We start from the raw sequence: 20,960 nt of genomic DNA on the forward strand, positions 1-20,960 counted from the left end.
AGGAGATACGTATGTTTTGATATTTTTTTTCACTTGTTTTCCCTTCCTCGCTGATCACGGTTTCCATTTCACGCGCAGGCTAAAAAAAGTTTCCGGTGATTTTGGGATGGTTCGTTTCTCCCGGAGAAGGAGCACGTTAATGGGATTCTTTTCCCCGCTGAATCACCTGAGGGCAGCCGGACGGTGAGTGTCTGGAGGCTGATGGACGACATGTCTCCGCAGCAGCAGCAGCAGCAGCAGGAAAACACACGGGTATGTCGATCGACGTCACTAACACATGGTAATATAGTCCTGGGTTAACATAGATAGATAGATAGAACTTTATTTGTCATTGTACAAGTTCAACGAAATTACAACAGACTCGAGGTGCCAACACGCAACAACAAGACACTATAAAAACAATAAATGGCACTTAAAAAAGGGAATATGTACATAAATAAATAATAGATAAATTAAATTGCACGATTCCCCTCGTATTGCACGGAAGGTTTATATAACTTAAATATTAGGAGCGTTTAGTGCGCATTTCGTCATTTATTTGCGTTTAATATGAGTGCACATTATGTCATTAATACATTTTAATATGTAGTCATGGTTTAACATGCACTTTTCCTAATCTATTTGCGTTTAAAGTGAGTGCGCAACTCCAGACAACAAATTAGCTTCTTCATATTTGTTTACCTAATAGCTAACCAGTTGTTATGAGAATAAAAATGTCCTTAAAGTAACTGAAATATGAATGGGTGCTTCGTCCTATGTGCCTCCATAAAGATACTCAAACAAGTCAAATAGTCCTTAGGATAATGATGTATAACAACAACAACAACAACAACAACCATAAACCATGTTACTTAATTCTAGTGCATTATTAAGTGTCTTATATTCAACTTGTTATTTTAGGCATGAAACTGCACTTGTGAGCAACACAATCAGAATCCAATCAAACCACATAGAAAGCATTTAATAATGACTATTTCCCATCAGTATATTATAGTTTTGATGGTTGTTAACACATAATAATCATTTTAGATTGCAGTCATGAACAATGTGTACTGTAACCAGATGCATCCTAACACGGGTGTTTAAAGTGCATTGGTTAAGCAAACATGAATATCCTGTACATGCTTTCAGTCGGTGTCGCCCTACGTTAACGCTCGCTGTGAGGTCATGTTAGTGTATTCTAAGGACTGAAAGGTGCATGTTGCGGCTGCTGCAGAGTGAGGAATGTCTCCCCACCGCGTGACCTTTCCTAAATCAATGATATTAAACTGAAATGTCCAAAAATGTGTGGAGATTGGATTGATCTTTTCTCACTGCGGAGCTTTTGATTCTGTTTACGGACACATTGGTGACTTTCATGTCATGCGTTCAGACTGAAATGTCTCCACCACATGGATCTCAATGTTCATGTTCCTCTGAGGATACATTTGAAAAACATTGGGTTTTATTTAGTGCAAAAATAATGACAAACACGTACACATGGCTATTGGTTTGACTTTATCCTTCTGTTGCGTCATGGCACAACATGCAGAACAATGAAAAGCATTTTTATCTAATCTTATTTTACTTCCAGTTGTTCTTGTTATTAATCAGCATTACTTATTATTACTTTTTAATTGATTATAACATTTAGTATTCATGTTTCTTGTGGCCTTGAATTTTAGTTATGTATTGCTTTTAATTGCTGATATTGCAAGGGACGTCTGTACCTTAATATATTTAAGAGTTCAAATGAAATTAAGTTATACATGAAATAGGAAAAGAATGCCTCAAAGTACATCTTAAAAAGTGGATTACCCGTCTTAACAAATGACTATACTAATCATGATAAGTATTAAGTGACCACAGAGTGTGTTAATCGGACACACGTTGAAATAACAATGATGTAATCCGTCACCTCGCTTTGAACTCGCATCCTAATACAATGAGATTCACTTAAAGGTAAAGGGGGCACTAGGATGAAATCACCACGACACAAAAGAGGCTCTCGATGTGCCATACTTTAGTTAAAGTATTCATTTGACTAGCTTGAGATTTCTGGATGAAAGTGTGTTCACTGCACGAGTCCTACGTGAGCGCCACAGTTTTCACATGTGTGCACGGTGCAGATGAAGTGTGGGAGAGGTCAGGGGAGTCATGGCAGAGACGGATGAGGCTGGACGAGGGACAGACTGCTCTATGTTGTCCCCGGGTTAATCTTCATGCTGCGACATTCCTCCGTGTTTAAATTCTCCTGCTTCAATCGGACGTTCCTGTCCTTTTGGAGGCCACCGTCGGTCCCAGCGGCGTGATGGATGTGTTGCACATAACGAATGAGGAACGTGGAAACACGAGATTACAAAAAAAAGGGTCTGAGATCAGCTCTCTGTGGGATTGGAGCCTTTTTAGTTAAGAGTTAATATGAGCTTTTGTTACACACTGTATTTGTACACACATTACACACACAGGCAGAGGTGAGATAATGTTTAAATTAGCATCAACTTGTCGTGTGTTTTTGTCTGTTTTTAGCGGATGAAGTCTCAGAGCTATCGGCGGCAGTCCGCCCCCTCTATGGTCATCTCCAAGGCTCTCATCAGGTCCAAGACTATCTCCAGGTACTTCACACACATTTAAATACTTAATGCGAGTCGTACGCCGTAATTATCCCTATTCTTTTTCCCATTGCACATTTCATTTTGTAAGTTAACACCTTCAGGTACCAGCAGCATTTAACCAGGTGACTCGGTCGAGCTCTAAACGTCCCTAACAGCTCATTCACACCAACGGTGTTTCAGGGCCGGTTCGGAGCTGGAGCTTGAAAAGCACCGGGTTTTCCTGTTCACACCGCAGCGGAGCCGCCTCTTAAATCCGGAATCCGGTTCGTTTCAAGCACCAAACAATTGTCAAAAGCGCCGCATACGGCACGCTTACGTCGAGGCGGGGGAAGGTGCGGGATCAACTCCTGAACAACAACAACAAGCCCGCGTTTTATCCAGTTTGTACACAACGATAGAGAAACGTAACAAGCAGCAGTGGTCCACTGAAGAGACCAGCTACCTGCTGGGAATCTGGGCTTCCGAAGAGGTGCAGAGGAAGCTGGAGCACAATCGGCCATTGTTGTTGTTGTTGTCGGTGTCAGCTGTGAGGGGTTTCCGCACGGTTTGGCTTTATGAAGCAAACGGTTACGTCATGACGCAAACGATGACGCAGCACCAGTCGGACTCTGGGCGGTGTGAAAAGAGCCGGAGCTAAACCGAAGAACCGGTTCTGAACCTGAAAAGCTCTAGCACGGAGCTTGAACCGGAGTTGCGTTGGTGTGAATGAGGTATAACAGCTCACTTGAACAGAAGTCAAACAAAACCCTGAATCCACACACACACACACACACACACACACACACACACACACACACACACACACACCCCCCAATCCCCCTTAGTGAGGTGTTGAATCGACTCGGATAGATAATCCTCCTGGACGCAGACTTACCAGAGGATCAGGCATCTATTAATAGCCCTGTCTTTAAACGTACAGACAGGGAAAGTGAAGAAGAAGTAATCTCGTTAAAAAACACCCACTGACCCCTTACCCGTATCCTCAAACACCTAGACTTCTGATAAACCGACGCTGTCCACCTCAAACATGTAAGGAACCGTTTGAACCATTGAGTTAGCAGCTCGTGTATCTGACTGGAATTACATATCATTGATTCATTCTTGGTTTTTGTTTTACATATTTTTATTTATTTTGGTGCCTCTCTACAACTAGTATTTCTAGAACATACCAAGTAAATCAACCGTAACCCGATGTCTCTATAGATGTACCATAATATATACAATATACCGAACTGTCAAAAGGTTTTATAATTGAGGATTTGTTTGCACGATGGTTTCGCAGTTGCTTTTGAGAAATATTGAAACACGTGTGAAATCAGTCATATGTTGATATGGCACGTGGGTTATACTCAGAGTTGGGTGTAATTTTACTGTAATAATATTACTTTTGGTAACGGAGTATTGTAACGCGTTACTTTTATAATTCAGTAATCACACTACAGTTACTAACATTGCCCCGACACGCGTTACTTTTATAAAATAATCACACTCACTGACAGACAAGAGGGGTTTCCGCCGCAGGTTTATATACATGTAGGCCTATGTAATCTGCGCGACTTGCGAGACCACATCTCCCCGTGCAGTGCTGCATAAACATGGCTGAGTCTTCTCATCTGTAAACTCCCTCAACGGGGCCGCTCGCTCTCTTTGTTGATCGCCCTCTCACGGGTGAACAGTTCAATGTCCCGCTTCATTGTGGGAATTCTGTCTCTACCACTTTAGTTTGAACATCTCTGTTGCTAAGTTATGGAATACTAAATAAATAAGTAATTAGACCTTACCGTTACTGCGCTCATAAAGAATGATAAGAATAATGCGTCTTGAACTGGTTTCATTCATTAGTGTCTTGACGTTTCACAGACTGTTAGCTTGTTGCGCTAGCTGGTAGCCTATTTTAGAGCATATAAAAAGAAAGACTTGTGTTGTGTCTTCCTTAATGCAATAGTAATTGGGGGGGCAAGTGGAGTCTCGCAGAGGCAAAACTGTGGCGTGCTTACACTGTAGGTGCGGCAGTCTGCGTGATCTGCCTGCAGGGAGGGGCGGGCCGGCCCTGCGAGTAAAGTAACGAGTTAGTGTAATATATTACTTTCTTTTAAAGTAATATGTAATATATTACTTTCTTTTAGTATCGACCCCATCTCTGGTTATACTATGATGTAATGATATGAGTTACAGCCAGTTGTTACATATCATTGAAGGTACTGTGAGTTGCTCGGGTTGCAAACATCTTGTGATATGAAACAAAGTCTGCATAGAATTAATGAAGCTGGAGTTAAAGAGGGTCTGTCCCAAATCTCCACAGATGTTTTTTCAAAAGGGTTTTCTTGCATTTCCCACTTCATCAACACACTTGTGTCCTCTGCGTTTTGGTCTCATGACAGAATGTCATGTTTTTAACAGGATGTGTTTAATGCAAGATGTTTATTTGTTGTTATTATTTAAGTGAAACATGAATAGAGTGATTTTGATCAGTATTTTAAGCTTATATTTGGTTCCTGTAAACAAATACATTGAAGGTTTGATTTGTACTTTTCTGGCTATGATAAATATTGTTAAAATATGACTTTTAAACCCGTTAGCATGTTGTGAGCTTTCAGGTGTAATCTAGTATGTGAACATGATGAAATACATGTATATTGTGATGAGAGCCTTGTATACCTTCCTTCCTCCTCATTTTCTGCTGTACATATTTTACTTTGATGCAAGAAAAACCTTGACACATAATGATCATCTTTGTGTGTGATATGTCCGAGATGGAGATCCAGTAATTACATATATACACATACATATCAACTACCCATTGAATCTCACTGTAATGAAGTTACTTAATTAATTGTACTATTTGTATCAGCTGCATATGTAAAAGACACGATATTTTGATGAGTACAATTAAAACATGTTGCTTGTTTTCCCACCCTGTTTCAGAGACAGCTTCCTGGTTCCAGAGTGTCCAGAGAGCTGCTCATTGGTCCAGTCCCTCCTCCTCCCCGGCTCTGATAGGTCGTTTCTTCTCCACGGAAACGCTCAGTTGAAGACGGGGATGCAGACTCAGGAACGACACCTCTTCCTGTTCAGCGACTTGCTGGTGATCGCCAAAGCCAAGTAAGGTTTTTTAATATTTTTATCGAAGACACACAGAAAATACATTTGGTACATTGATAGGTTAGATCAGGGGTGTCAAACTCAAGGCCCGGGGGCCAAATCCGGCCCGCGACCTAATTTTATGTGGCCCGCAAGAGCTTGCAAAGAATATAATATACTATACAATTGGTGTAATTGTTGAATATTTACTTTAAATTATTTGCCTTAGACTTCTGCTTTCAGACGTAGTTATTTACGAAGATATTACCAGAACTGATAATAATCCAATGCAGGGCCAACAATGTAATATAATACATTATTTAATATATATTATATATTTACATATGTATATTTATATATAATTAAAATTACAACCGGCCCTTTGAGTACAAACATAATGCTGATGTGGCCCGGGATGAAATTGAGTTTGACCCCCCTGGGTTAGATGGAACAGTTCAAAGCTACTGGCCAACATACTTAGATGATCTTCACTTGAAGGCGTACAATATTAAAACCACAATTATAACCAAAACAGACCGTGTAGCCACAATGTAGTGTCCATTAAGTAGACACACATGAGGGAGAATTTAAGAAGGGTTGCCACTTAATGTAAAACCTAGTAGAATATTAGAAAAGACATCCCTGAGCCACTGAGGGAGGAGCTTTTTTGGAAAAGCCAAGGTCATTAGGGTTAACTCCCGCCTCCAAGTTTGGTTTTAGTTTGGCCGAGGAACCAGGAAGCTAGGCGGAAGAAACGACATGTTTTAATTGTACTCATCTGTACTTTTACATATACAGCTGATACAAATACTTACAAATTAATTAACTTCATTACAGTGAGATTCAATGGGTAGTTGATATATATGCTGTCACTTTGGATAAAGCAACAGCTAAATTAAATATAATGTCATTACTGGATCACCTTCTCGGACATCTCACATAAATTCCCTTCATCATACAAAGGTCATTCATCTGGTTGTAACTTATATATATCAATATTCCAATTACTTGTATTTAGACTATTCTGCACAATTTCTATTATATCTGTTTTATTGCGTTGCACCGTTGGAGCTGAGATTCTCGTTGTCATAGCGTTGCGTCTTGGTGCCTTCCTCTGCATTCCCAGATCAGCCAATCACTTCAAGCAGAAGGCGCAGGTGTGTGTGTGTGAGATGTGGACGGCAGGCTGCATGGACGAAGTGTGGGAGGGGCGCACGGACCCAGAGAGGAGCTTCGTCATGGGCTGGCCCACCTGTAACTGTGTGGCTATGTTTAGGTAACTCTCACACACACACACGCACGCACGCACGCACGCACGCACGCACGCACACACACACACACACACACACACACACACACACACACACACACACACACACACACACACACACACACACACACACACACACACACACACACACACACACACACACACACACACACACACACACACAGGATAAGCCCTATTCTGAACCCTCTCCATGCTCTCCTCAGCTCAGCGGAACAGAAGGAGAGGTGGCTGTCCCTTCTCAAAAGGTAAACTCTGCCTCCATGCATAAACATAACATGTGTGTGAAGAGCGACGAGTCAAGCTTCCTCTCTGCTTCCTTTCCAGTCGGATAAAAGAGGAGAAGGAGAAGGAGGAACCTAAAACGATTCCTCTGAGGGTCTATGGGAAGGGGATCAATACTTTTGCTATCGTAAGTTTCCCTTCTGCGATGTTTAAAGATGTTCCGTCACTTTTATCACTGATATCTGAAGTTACACCTCTTGCCTCGGTTCGTCCCGATTAGACCAAGACGCTTCCTGTCAGCAACTCAGATTCAACCAATGAGGTGGTCCGCCTGGCCCTGCAGCAGTTTGGCATCATAGTGAGTGGAACACATATTTTAATTGGATTGTATTTCATGTGTTGTGATCTGATGTAAACGGCATGTTAACTGTATAAGTATTGTACTGTACGGCTGCTGAAATATCTCCGTTTTTGATCACATACGTTTTCATTACGTTAACCTGCAGGCGTTTATGTAGTGAGGGCTTTTCATCGTGTGTTGTATCTCCTAACATTTCGAAAGATGTCGGTCCTGGTTTCCCTGATGTCTTTACAACATAATCGTCCATGCCATACAACTCAACTAACGTTTTCACAGACACCTAAAATGTATTCCTCGTCTTCTGCAGGACCGACGGTGTGGTTTTAAAGGCGTTGGTCCCCGAGTGTTTCTTTTCTGACCGTCTCTCTCTGTGTTTTGCTCAGGGAAATGTGAAAGACTTCCAGCTGTGGGTCGTCTCCAAGAGGGACAACGCCCCCTATCCTCTGATAGGTCAGTAAGTCAAAGACCACTTTGCGTCTTCAGGTCATTTCTGTTTTGCTTCTGCAGAGAAAGTTTGAGAAGCTCTAAGCGCTGACACGGGGGTGAGATGTTTTTAGACACACTAGCACCATTCATTCGTGGAGAAGAGTGTGTTCTGTAATGTCTCTCCTGCAGGGTGAACGCGAGAGGTCACAGCGTGTGTGCTGACTAATAATGTGATGTTACCAGCCTGCGGGGAGTTACATTTCCTCTTGTCCTCCCTCTCAGGTCATGAGTTTCCCTTCAGTATCCAGATGAGTCATGTGAGACAGACGGGGTCTCTGGGGGGGGGGAGCAGTGCGGCAGACAGACAGGTGGAGCAGATGCAGGTGTACAAGCAGTGCCAGTTCATTATGAAGCCTCGAATCAATGAAGCACCGCAGGAATCTGCAGGTGAGATCAATATCTGGTTAAAAAGGGATGAAAATGTCGTTTTTACTCATGCGTCCTTTTTTATTATGTATACAATGCTCATTTACATGCATTTCTTGCAAGCGCTTTGAGAGTCTTTGATAAAGCTCTATAATAAATATAAGGATTATTATTATTATTATCTACCTACCCACCTACCTACCTATCCACCTACCTACCTACCTATCCATATCCTTTTTTATTATGTATACAATGCTCATTTACATCTACCTACCTACCTACCTACCTACCTACCTACCTACCTACCTACCTACCTACCCACCTATCCATATACCTACCTACCTACCTACCTACCTACCTATATCCTTTTTTATTATGTATACAATGCTCATTTACATCTACCTACCTACCTACCTACCTACCTACCCACCTATCCATATACCTACCTACCTACCTACCTACCTACCTACCTACCTACCTACCTACCTACCACCTACCTACCTATCCACCTACCTACCTACCTATCCATATCCTTTTTTATTATGTATACAATGCTCATTTACATCTACCTACCTACCTACATCCTTGTTTATTATGTATACAATGCTCATTTACATCTACCTACCTACCTACCTACCTACCCACCTATCCATATACCTACCTACCTACCTACCTACCTACCTACCTATATCCTTTTTTATTATGTATACAATGCTCATTTACATCTACCTACCTACCTACCTACCTACCCACCTATCCATATACCTACCTACCTACCTACCTACCTACCTACCCACCTATCCACCTACCTACCTACCTATCCATATCCTTTTTTATTATGTATACAATGCTCATTTACACCTACCTACCTACCTACCTACCTACCTACCTACCTACCTACCTACCTACCTACCTACCTACCTACCTACCTACCTACCTACCTACCTACCTACCTACCTACCTACCTACCTACCTACCTACCTACCTACCTACCTACCTACCTACCTACCTACCTACCTACCTACCTACCTACTACCTACCTACCTACCTACCTACCTACCTACCTACCTACCTACCTACCTACCTACCTCCCTCTTACCTCTTACCTCTTACCTCTTACCTCTTACCTCTTACCTCTTACCTCTTACCTCTTACCTCTTACCTCTTACCTCTTACCTCTTACCTCTTAATTGCTAATGCATTCTGGGATACTGTGTTCTTCTTCTCAGATTTGTCTCAGAAGCCGTTCAAAAGGAAGCGCTCTCTCATCACCTGGGCTTTCTGGAGAGGATCCTCTTCACACCTGAACGAACTTTCCCTCGCCAGCGGGCCCCGAGGCGTTCTGTTCGGCCAATCACTGAGCTCCGTCTGCGTGGAGGACGCTCTGCCGAAACCCGTGATGGTGAGTGGGAAAAACAAGGAGTGATTTCAGAGCGTGTTTATCCCTCTTTCTCACCAAGAAAGAAACTTTTTTTTAAACTTTTTATTACATTTTTCTGTCCCTCCTTTAGGACATGATGGCGTTCCTTTACCACGAGGGTTCGTGGACGCGGGGGATCTTCCGTCGTCCGGCTGGAGCTCGAGCCGTCCGTGAACTTCGGGACTCTTTGGACAGCGGAGAGTTTCAACTTCCTCTGACGAGAGACCACGTCTTCCTCATCGCCGGAGTCTTTAAAGTGAGACGTTAGAGATATCGTGCTTCTGGGTTCAAATCACGAGAGTTTCATTAATGCCAGATCTGATTGAAAAGTATATTTTGATCAGTTGGTTATCTGCTGCTGGCATAATATACTGCGAAGGGAACGTGTGGTTTACTTTCAAAAAACTATTTATCCAAGTTGTGTTTTATTGGGAATTTGTGACTTTAATCTCAAAGAATTTGAGATATTTCTTGTAGATTAATTATTTTATTATATCTGGGAATATTTGATTATGTTCTCATAACCTGTAGGTTTCTTCTTCTATATTTACGACTTTAATCTTAAATATTCGTAATTATTTGTATTATTTTTTTACCTATAATGGTGCCACCCTAACAGTATGTTTACACTGAACAAAAATATAAACGCAACACTTTTGTTTTTGCTCCCATTTGTCATGAGATGAACTCAAAGATTTAAAACATTTTCTATAAACACAAAATAACCATTTCTCTCAAATATTGTTCACAAATCTGAAAAAGTCTGTGATAGTGAGCACTTCTCCTTTGCCGAGATAATCCATCCCACCTCACAGGCGTGGCATATCAAGATGCTGATTAGACAGCATGATTATTGCACAGGTGTGCCTTAGGCTGGCCATAATAAAAGGCCACTCTGAAACGTGCAGTTTTGCTTTATTGGGGGGGTCTGGGGGGGTCCGAAAACCAGGCAGTATCTGGTGTGAGGGTTAGGGGTAGGGGTAGGGTAATGTTGTGAATCGAGTGGCCCATGGTGGTGGTGGGGTTATGGTATGGGCAGGCGTATGTAATGGACGACGAACACAGGCCACTCGATTCACAACATTACCCTAACTAACCCTACCCCCTACCCCTATACCCCTACCCCTCACACCAGATACTGACTGGTTTTCGGACCCCCCCCCCCCCCCCCCCCCAGACCCCCCAATAAAGCAAAACTGCACGTTTCAGAGTGGCCTTTTATTGTGGCCAGCCTAAGGCACAGCTGTGCATTAATCATGCTGTCTAATCAGCATCTTGATATGCCACGCCTGTGAGGTGGGATGGATTATCTCGGCAAAGGAGAAGTGCTCACGATCACAGACTTGTTCAGATTTGTGAACAATATTTGAGAGAAATGGTTATCTTGTGTATATCGAAAATGTTTTAGATCTTTGAGTTCATCTCGTGACAAATGGGAGCAAAAACAAAAGTGTTGCGTTTATATTTTTGTTCAGTGTGTATATTTAAATTAAACATCAATAGACAGAATAATAAGAAAAAGCACCTTATTCTACTGGTAATAAACAATATTGAAGGATTTATTTTCTAGGTTATTTCTTCTATATTTAAATCCTATAAATTCTTAGTTTTTGGGGGAAATCACCCCCCGCCACGTGCTCTGTAATTCTCTTACATAAATACATTATTCAATATCTAATGAAGCTTCGTAGCAACACGTGTCATCGTAGCATCATGTTATATGTGAGCTAACTGACCCACAACAGGAACAGAAAGTAAATCCTCTCGTGCAGCTACGTCAGCAGAACAGACAGCAGAGGATCTGGATTAGCTTGTTACTATAATCTGGATTATTATTATTATTATCTGCAGGGATAACCGAGAGCTTCTGCACACAAGGGGTCACTTATTATTACACACATCGATCTTAATCGTGCATGTGAACACTCACAGTATCAAAACTAGAACCTCAGGAAACGATGCATGTGTGATAAAGTGATGCTTGCTTGTTTTCAGGATTTCTTGCGCAGCATCCCAAGCAGCTTGTTGTGTTGTGAGCTGCATGAAGAGTGGATGGACGTTCTGGAGGAAGAGGAGGAGGAAGAGGAACAATTGCAGGACGTAAAGAGGTGATGTAATGTTAAATGTACTGTGCATTATTTAAATCTATATATATATCAACTGGAAATAACACAATATCATACTATAGTAAATATATGCCCCGATAAACTTGCAACCTACTTATTTACAGAAGTAGTTATCACCGCGATAAACCGTATTTAATTGTGTCTTAATGTACATTATTTAAATTCAAATTCTGTTCTTGTACATATCATATTCTATTTACCGTACATTTCGGACTAAGCCGCAGCAGCTAAATTGTCCGTCTGTCTTGCTCTCGTTCTGTCTCTCGGTTCCACTTTTACTTTGGCGCGCTACCTGTCTCACTCTTTTCCGGCCTCCAGCTTTTCCCGCGGACCGGTCATAGAGCCCGTAGAGTTAAAGGTGGTTAATTGTACCTGTAAAATCCATAGATTTAGGAGGTTCCCTAGTGGCCGTTAGCGGTACAAAGAAAATGTGGAAAAAAGTCGAGGTTTATAGTCCAAAAAGCACGGTACATGTAAATAGACTTTTTGCACAATTTTGTATTTTATTAAATATGTTGCATTGTTGGAGCAGCAGAATAATTTCATTGCCATTTCCACACTGTAGCTGATGTGCACAATAAAACCTTTGAATCTTGAATATACATACATATTGACGTACGACTGTTCTTTTTCTGCAGGATGATTTTACGGCTTCCCAAAGAAAACGCCCTGCTGCTACGCTACCTGTTAGCAATGCTGCGCGGTATCCAGGGCAACGCCCACGAGAACCAGATGACGAGCTTCAATTTGTCCGTGTGCATCGCTCCCAGCATGCTTTGGGCTCCAGGAGCTCCTTGCAGCCCTGAGGTGGAGGGAGAGGAAACCAAGAGGGTGAGAAAGTGGGAGGAAATATCACTGCTAATACTTGGAGGAATTCGACCCAGACGGAGAGACAGTTGGCCTTGCTATTTTGTTTTAATGTTGCAACACAAGTCTTTGTATCACGGCTCAGAAAGTGTGTTAGCTGTGTCTGCAGGTCATACAAGCCGTAGAAAGCAAAACATATAATAACGTGGTTCCTTAGAAACAATAAGGAACCACATTATTATATCTTATTACTGGCCCTCTACTTATAAAACGTATAACATCTTGAAGTAGTAACATAGCAAAAAGCTTGTTGTAAAATATTTCGAGCACCGAATGGAGACATTTTCAAAACTACTAAAATTGGATTAGTTTCCCTTTTCAATCCATTTCCTTTCTTTGGAGAGAAGGGTGTACTCTTATGCTTGTATGTGCTATCTATCCTAAGGCTTACTTGTGTCTTGATGCTTTTAATTACTACCAAAATTCTCATTATCTTCAAAACATTTCACAGAATATTTCCGTCTTCTTTGCCTGAATGTCTCAGATATTTGGGGTTATAAGTATCATTCACACGTGTTGTTTTTGACGTGTGTTAATCCCTGATTACAGTAGCATTGTTAACACCGTTAAACCAGGTCAAGCTTCCTCAAGAATGTCTCGAATCGGCTTTATAAAAAGTATTATCTTGGAACGGTTTGACTTTTTGAAACGATCTGCAGAAACACCTCGTTTCAACCTTCACTAGCTGCTCAGAAATGATGCACTCTTATTGCTGGAAGAAAGGAGGTTCAGCCAGCCTTGGAAAGTTTGAACATTGATGATAGCAACATTCTTTACACTTGTTATTAATTGAACTCCAGTTGTCACACTATTGAAACACCAGTGTTCCCTTTGTTCGCCGCAGGTTTGCGAGCTGGTGAAGTTTATGATCGAGCACTGTCAGTTGATTTTGGGGGAAGATCCGTCTTCGCTGTTCGGAGGACCGCCACAAAGACTCGCTGACGAGATGGGATCAGGTACACACACAACAGAAACATAAAAAGTAACTTCCTATAGTTAAAGGATCATCGAAAGGTTTTCAAGTTGTGACTCAGACCTGGATTTTAACAGTCACATTACAACAGTTCAAGTATCAAGGATTAAAAAACTAATGTCGCAACAGGATTTAGAAAAACTTGTCCGTGCTTTTATCTTCAGTAGACTCGACTACTGCAATGGTGTCTTCACAGGGCTCACTAAAACATCTATCAGAACGCCGCGGCTCGAGTCCTCACTGACGCTAGAGTCAGTCCGGTTCTGAAGTCTTTACACTGGCTTCCAGTCGACCAAAGAATTGATTTTAAAATACTACTGCTAGTTTTTAAATCACTAAATGTCTTAGGACCGAGGTGTATGGACGACCTCCTCCATCACTATGAAGCACCCAGGAGTCTCAGGTCTCCTGGGTCGGGTCTCTGTTCCGAGAATAACCACTAAACATGGAAAAGCAGCTTTTAGTTATCATGCCCCGACAATCTGGAACAACCTGCCCACATCGTGCACCGAAACACTTCCTATTTTTAAAACTAAAAACGCACCTATTTGCCGCTGCTTTTAATTGAGCCCATACTCACACTACAGTATGCCTTTCAGTCATGTGTTCTGTACCTTCATTTATTTTATTTCATTATCTTTGCTTATTATGCCTGTTTTTAATAATGTATTTATGCTGTATTTGTTCTTAAATGTCTTTTGTTTTTATTTTGTATAGCACTTTGAATCGCCACGTGCTGAAAAGTGCTATATAAATCAAATTGCCTTATTGTAGATATGGCAATGAAAAACTGAAGTCACAGGCTCCTCCAACAGAACAACATATATATATATATATATATATATATATATATAGAGAATGTTTTGAGATGTGCAAGTAAATACAAATGAAATTGAAATAGTGCAAGAAGAGTCAAGTAAATGGAATGATATATCGTTCAAAAGTTCAGGTGTTTAATAGTCTTATGGCCCGTGGAATGAAACTCAAAACGTTCCTACATCTGTCTTGTTTACGTCTTTGCACCCTTCTCTCTCTTCAGACTCGTGGCTTTACCCTCTGACCGACTCGTCCTACGACAGTCTGGAGAACGAGTTGGACGTCAGCAGCTCTCCGGGCTTCTGCAGCCGAGCCAAACCTCTCCAAGGCAGCCTGGACTCCATCCTGACGCTCAGCGACTGCGAGCAAGAGCCAGATGTACTGCAAGCAAACATGCAGGGGCTGAAGCTGCACCTGCAGGGGAGGAAGAGCAACAGGAGGAAGAAGGAGCATGCACTCTTCTCAAGCTCCACTCAGGATGCACAATCTCTATCTCCTCACAGGCCGAGAAGATGCTCAGAGCCAGCGATTAGATACGCGGCTAAGTTTCGCCCGTGTGTCTCCAGGAGCACTCTCTCTGGTAAAGAAGATGGGATGGCGTTGACACTGAGGAAAACAGGTTTGGAAATTAGCTCTCCTCGCCTCCTTTCCCCCACAGCTACACGCTCCTCCCTGGACTCTCTCAACTCCGACATCAGTGACCGAACATGGGCCAAGCGACGAGGGATTCACCCAAACAAGAACCATCTCCCTCCAAGCTATCCCCCGGGCTCGTCTCCCTCCTCTGTCAGCTCTGCTCTGCCCTCTAGTGGACACCCAGCAAGGGAAGCGCCAAACTGGGGCACACTAAAAGTCTGCAGGGGCCTCCATCCAAACTCTTGGCTGAAGAAAGGCCGGAAGCTGTCGCTGACCCAACAAGACAACGTGGAGAAGGGGGAAGACGACAAAACTGGAGTGAGTATTGATGATATTTAGTAACGATAGTATATATATATATAAAGTATATCAGGCCAAAGAGAAAACCTGCCAATTTAAATTGCCTTTTTTATTGTAAATGGTAAATGGACTGTACTTATATACGCTTTATCCAGTCTTTAAGACCCCTCAAAGCGCTTTACATACTACATGTCGTTCACCCATTCATACAGAGCAGTGTACCTTACCCTAGGACCTAACATTCACTCACTCTCACACGTAGTCGGCCATCGGGAGAAACTCAGGGTTAAGTATCTTGCCCAAGGATACATCGACATGTTGGCTGCATGGGATCGAACCCACAACCTTCTGGTTAACAATTATATTGTTAACAAGTATATCATCTCCCAATACTACTATATATATCATGAATAATTTAATTGCCCCAATAAAGACGTTTTTATTTATAACTAACTTGATTATTTTGCCCTCAAATTTGAATGTCAAAGCATAGCAGCTTTCCGAAGTAAACGGTTAAGGGTTAAACTTACTTTATGACGCTAAATGAGCATCACTTTCTTCCTGCAATAACTGCATATATATATATATATATATATATATATATATAGATTCTTATTGTTACTCAGCCTGTAGTGTAGGGCTGCTCGATTATGGCAAAAATCATAATCTCGATTATTTGGGTCAATAATTGTAAATGCGATTATTCATTGACTTTGAAAACATCCATTTATTGTACTTTAAAGCAAATACAAATAATCATTTGAACTTTTTAACTGTTGAGTTATACGTTCAGGGGAATCAACTGAAAAACCAATACAAAATAAAATAAATTATACATTCATGTCTACATTTAAATAAATAATATCAAAATAATAAATACCAATAAACAAGGTCAACAAACATGTGAAAACTCCTTAACATATAGCCAACATTTTGGTAAAACTACTCAACATATTCCACTCAGTCCACTTGATATCACGATTATTAAAAACGATTATCCATTTACTTTGAAAACATCAATTTATTGGAGAAAAAACATTTGAACAGTCTGTTTTTAACAGTTGGTTACCCTGAACTTTAAGTTAATTCAACTGAAGAGAAAAAATCGTTTTATTTCGATTACGTTGTTTTGGTAATCGTTGCAAGCCATAATCGTAATCGCGATTAAAATACGATTCTTTGAGCAGCCCTGGTGTAAAGGCAGTCTGGGCACACACTGACTTAAACTGGAACTTCACTTTGCTTTTTTTAACGAAAGAACGACCAACATAACCATCATTTGAGTTTTAATTCACACTTAATGTCACTGTTAGTATCTTAACTTTGAAACAATGTGAAAAAGCTGCAATAAGACGTGAATAGAAACTAAACTGAAATGTCATTCTGTGTTTTCTACCTATAGGCTGGACTTACTGGGAGAGCTGCACCAGAGAAAGGAAAGGCGGGGGAAAAGGGAGGAAGAAAACTGATCTCAATCAGCCACCCCATGCCCATATCATCCTCTAAAGATGCAGGAGGAGGAGGAGGAAGAGGAGGAGGAAGAGGAGGCCATGTGAAGGGGAGACAACCAACACATCACCGCTCCACAGGGAGTCTTCAAATCCCCACACGTTCCCCGTGGATCCACTCCCCAGACTCCCCTGCAGAGAGTGAAATGAAGCCGCCATCTCCGTCTTTATTCTCCAAGCATAGCAGGCCTTCTTTGTCGCTGTTCAAGCAACACAAGTCTCAACCCGTGGAGGAAGGATGCGACGCCATGCTCCAAAAGCGACGAGGGTCCGAACCCGGGCGAGTGCTCGTGGATCGATCGTCCACTTTCACACGAGCACGACTTCCCAGCGACCCGGGACTCAGAATCTCCCATGTGGATTCACCACAGTCCCATTTCTGCCTCTCCCCATGTGACACCAAGACAGTGAGGGACTACTTCTCCTCTCACCCGCGCAGTAATCCCCAAAGCGGCCAGCAGGTGGCGCTCGCCCTCATGGAGAATCGCAGGGAGTGGTTGAGGAGATGCAGCGGTCCTTCATCCGCCGAACCAGACTTTGAGAAGCTGCTATTCGCTGAGGAGTCCTATGTGTGACTTGATTTGATGCAACAAGGAAAGCGAGACGTCACTGCTGTGGTTAGACGTGATATTCCGCACCTGAAATGCATGACTGCTTTTTGGGGTTTGCCTTCAACACTTTAATTAGTTTGCTTAGGTAAATCAAACACGGCTTAACATTTTAAACTTTGCCTAGTGCTTAATGCCAGACGGGGAACACGCTTAATGCAGATAAAACATGTATTTGTATTGAAATAATACTTGAATTGTAGTCCTGGTGGATCGTTGATGCATGATTGTGTTGGTATATCAGGCCAAAGGAAAAACCCGCCAATTTAAACTACCTGGTGTTGCCTTTTTTTATTGTAAACAAGTATATAATCTCCTATTAATAATGAATCATTGGATTGCCCCAATAAAGACGTTTTTATTTATAACTAACTTGATTATTTTTGCCCTCAAATTTAAATGTCGAAGCATGGCAGCTTTCAGAAGTACACTTAATAAACGGTTAAGGGTTAGACTTGCTTTATGACGCTGAATGAGCATCACTTTCTTCCTGCAATAACTGCATATATATATATATATAGAGATTCTTATTTTTACTCAGCCTGTAGTGTAAAGGCAGTCTGGGCACACATGTGACTTAAACTAGAACTTCACTTTTGAACGAAAGAACGGCCGTTAAAGGTGGGGTAGGTAAGTTTGAGAAACCGGCTCGAGATACACTTGTTGTTATATTCCTTGGAATGCTCTTAACATCCCGATAGCAATGAATATCTGAAGTGCTTTGACAACAAATCCATAAAGAAATATCATCAGTGGAAGCCGTGGCGCTGTAAAAAGCACGACCAATCATCTGAGCCGGCTAAAGTAACTGGATGGCCTACCTGCCTGTCAGCCTTCCATCGGGGCACAGACTGATCTCGTGCCCTCATTAGTCATGTGCGCGTTTGTGTGTGTTGGAGGAGGGGCTCTGTGAGGAAGTGGCAGATTTCTTCCGGCTGTGTATTTTCAAATTCTAGCGATCTCGAGCCGGTTTCTCAAACTGTAATCAAATGTGGTTCAGATGTACACACGTACTGGTAGATTAATCCAATCCTATGTGATTATCCACCAGTTACAGTTTTAATTAACATCCGAAGAACTGTGCTTTTATTGTGATCGACTGACGTTCGTCTCTGCTCTTTAAATATTCACATCCACTATGTTTTACCCGCACCTCAAATGCTTCTCGCGTTAGCGCTTACATGGCAAGTTTCTCTGCGCAAATATGCAGCATTACACTTTTTAGGTGTGACCGTTGTTTCACTTTGTTGCCTACTGTTCATTTTGTACGCACGCGTCGCCTGTATTGATTTGCATTGATCACATGCATCTGTTTGCCATGTTTTTATTATGTAAATATGATCCCGATAGGCCACAAGGCTGCTGCTTTATTATCTTCTCTCTGCCTCATTTCTATATTCTTACGCTGTGATAACAAAACCTGCATTTGCAAATAAAATGACCGTGTAATAAAGTTTAAGAGGTGTTTTTATTACATTATTGTTCACTCTTCAGCTTACTAAGCCTTGAATCTTGACAATAAAACCTTTGAAACTGAGTACATTTTAATGCATACTTGCTCGATGTAAGCTTCGCGGTTATGAGCTAAATTCTCATTTTGGGCTGAACACCTAAATTTAAATTAATTTGACCATTATCTTTAGTTTGGTAATCTAATTCTACACTTGAAGAGTGGGTGTTGAAGATCAAAAACATCTCTGCACCTCATGGGGATCGAACCTAAAACCTCAGCTCTTCGGCGCGATAGTGTCTCACTGAGCCATTTGATGTGAGACTTGCTATTGTGTTTGGTAGAGTTTGTGATACAAAGGATATCTCAAAAAGTCATAGTGCCGCAGCGACTCTGCCTAACTCAGCTACTCCGAGTGTCGCATGCTAAGCAGCGGACCTGAACTCGACCTGCACTTCAAAAATCGCTTTACTTATGACCTTTCAATTTGTGTTTTTGGACCTTAAAGATTACGGCACCTGAAAAGCCTTGAACCAGCAACCTGCAGTCTCACAGTCTGTCTTCTATCCCTCTGAGCCACTTCACCAGTGACTATTACCTCTTACGGATTTTGGGTCTGACCTGGGTCGATATTGTTTCGTTAGGTGATGTAATTCTCCACTTTGGGGTCTTGAACTTCCAAAGATCTCTGCACCTCACGGGGATCGAACCCAAAACCTCAGCTCGCCTGAGCCGCGTCGTATCACTCTGAGCTATTAGATTGAGACATTGACGTGTTGTTGGGTAGATTATGTCACAAAGAAAAATATAAAAAACGAAATAGTGCAGTCCATCTGAAAAAAGCTGTCCTTGTAAGTAAGTCACACATTGTGCTAGCAACATCAGTGAATTAAAAGCTCTTCTCTACGCTTTTTCCCACCATTTTGGATGTTTTACCGGAATACCAGTGCAAATAAAGAAGATTGAACCTCGGGCCATCGAGGCATGGTTTCATCCCAGTCAGCCATTTGACTTCGGCCGAAACACTTTCGTTTGGTAATCTAATTCTACACTTTGGGTGCTGGCCTTCAGAATATCTCTGCACGTCACGGGGATCGATCCCAAAACCTCAGCAGCGTTGTTAGCATCTAAACTGTCAGATCTCAGCCTGTGATTGGTCGACAGACTTTCCCACAGCTACCATGGTCTCAAGTTAATGTAAAACTCTGCTCTTCTTTAATCTGGATTGTTGATATCACTGATCCCGCTAAAAAGCGAACACTCAACCTCTGGTCTTCTGATCCGTCCGTATCACTCTGAGCTGAATGACCCGAGTCGATGTTCTGGTGGAGAGTTTCTCTTGGTTGGGGTTGTGAGACAAAGTCAATGTGTAGAAAGTATGGAACGAAAAACATAGTTAGTTTAATATTTTATTTTTCCCCTACTTCTCCCCCCCCCCCCCCTACCCGACTTGTAAAGCGACCTTGGGTTTCCTGAAAGGCTCTATAAAAATATTATTATTATTATTATTAACGAAATTGCACCACCACCAGATGTTAATGTAAACTGTTCTCTTTGCTTATTTGAATTCATTATCTTGCTTTACCTTAAAAGTCACTGCAAATGATAAGCGTTGAGCCACCAACCTCCGGCCTTCAAGGCAGTGCTTTATCCCTGTGAGCCATTTCACCGGGGTTACCTTGGTGTCGTAATCTAATTCTACACTTTGGGTCTTGGACTTAAAAAAACATTTTCACCGGGTGGGTGTTGTATTTGGAAACACCACTGCACTTCATGAGGGTCGAAGCTAAGCGTTCAGTACTTCAGAACAGTCTGAGATCTGAGCAGTGTTTCTGTCACAACCTCAAAGAAAGAA

The 20,960-nt window shown here is 41.8% G+C and overlaps 1 protein-coding gene across 1 annotated transcript; it reads left to right on the forward strand.

Moving 5' to 3' along the window:
* LOC117457253 (rho GTPase-activating protein 20-like) lies at positions 1-18,023 on the forward strand. The gene is made up of 16 exons (XM_034097217.1): positions 1-252; positions 2,509-2,594; positions 5,520-5,696; positions 6,802-6,951; positions 7,170-7,211; positions 7,291-7,375; positions 7,469-7,546; positions 7,933-7,999; positions 8,258-8,422; positions 9,631-9,803; positions 9,913-10,077; positions 11,817-11,929; positions 12,586-12,778; positions 13,659-13,770; positions 14,827-15,557; positions 16,942-18,023. Exons 1-16 carry the CDS (start codon positions 202-204, stop codon positions 17,620-17,622), a joined length of 3,069 nt encoding a protein of 1,022 aa, XP_033953108.1. The 5' UTR covers positions 1-201; the 3' UTR covers positions 17,623-18,023.
* The last annotated feature ends 2,937 nt before the right edge of the window (positions 18,024-20,960 follow it).

Source organism: Pseudochaenichthys georgianus, chromosome 2 (genome assembly GCF_902827115.2).
Source record: "Pseudochaenichthys georgianus chromosome 2, fPseGeo1.2, whole genome shotgun sequence".
Taxonomy (NCBI): domain Eukaryota; kingdom Metazoa; phylum Chordata; class Actinopteri; order Perciformes; family Channichthyidae; genus Pseudochaenichthys; species Pseudochaenichthys georgianus.

Excerpts from the sequence above, each read along its gene's own strand:
- LOC117457253 (XM_034097217.1), top strand. The coding sequence starts at position 202 with ATGGACGACATGTCTCCGCAGCAGCAGCAGCAGCAGCAGGAAAACACA. Across the intron at positions 6,952-7,169 it reads AACTGTGTGGCTATGTTTAG|CTCAGCGGAACAGAAGGAGA; the intron begins GTAACTCTCACA and ends TGCTCTCCTCAG. Across the intron at positions 8,423-9,630 it reads AGCACCGCAGGAATCTGCAG|ATTTGTCTCAGAAGCCGTTC; the intron begins GTGAGATCAATA and ends TCTTCTTCTCAG.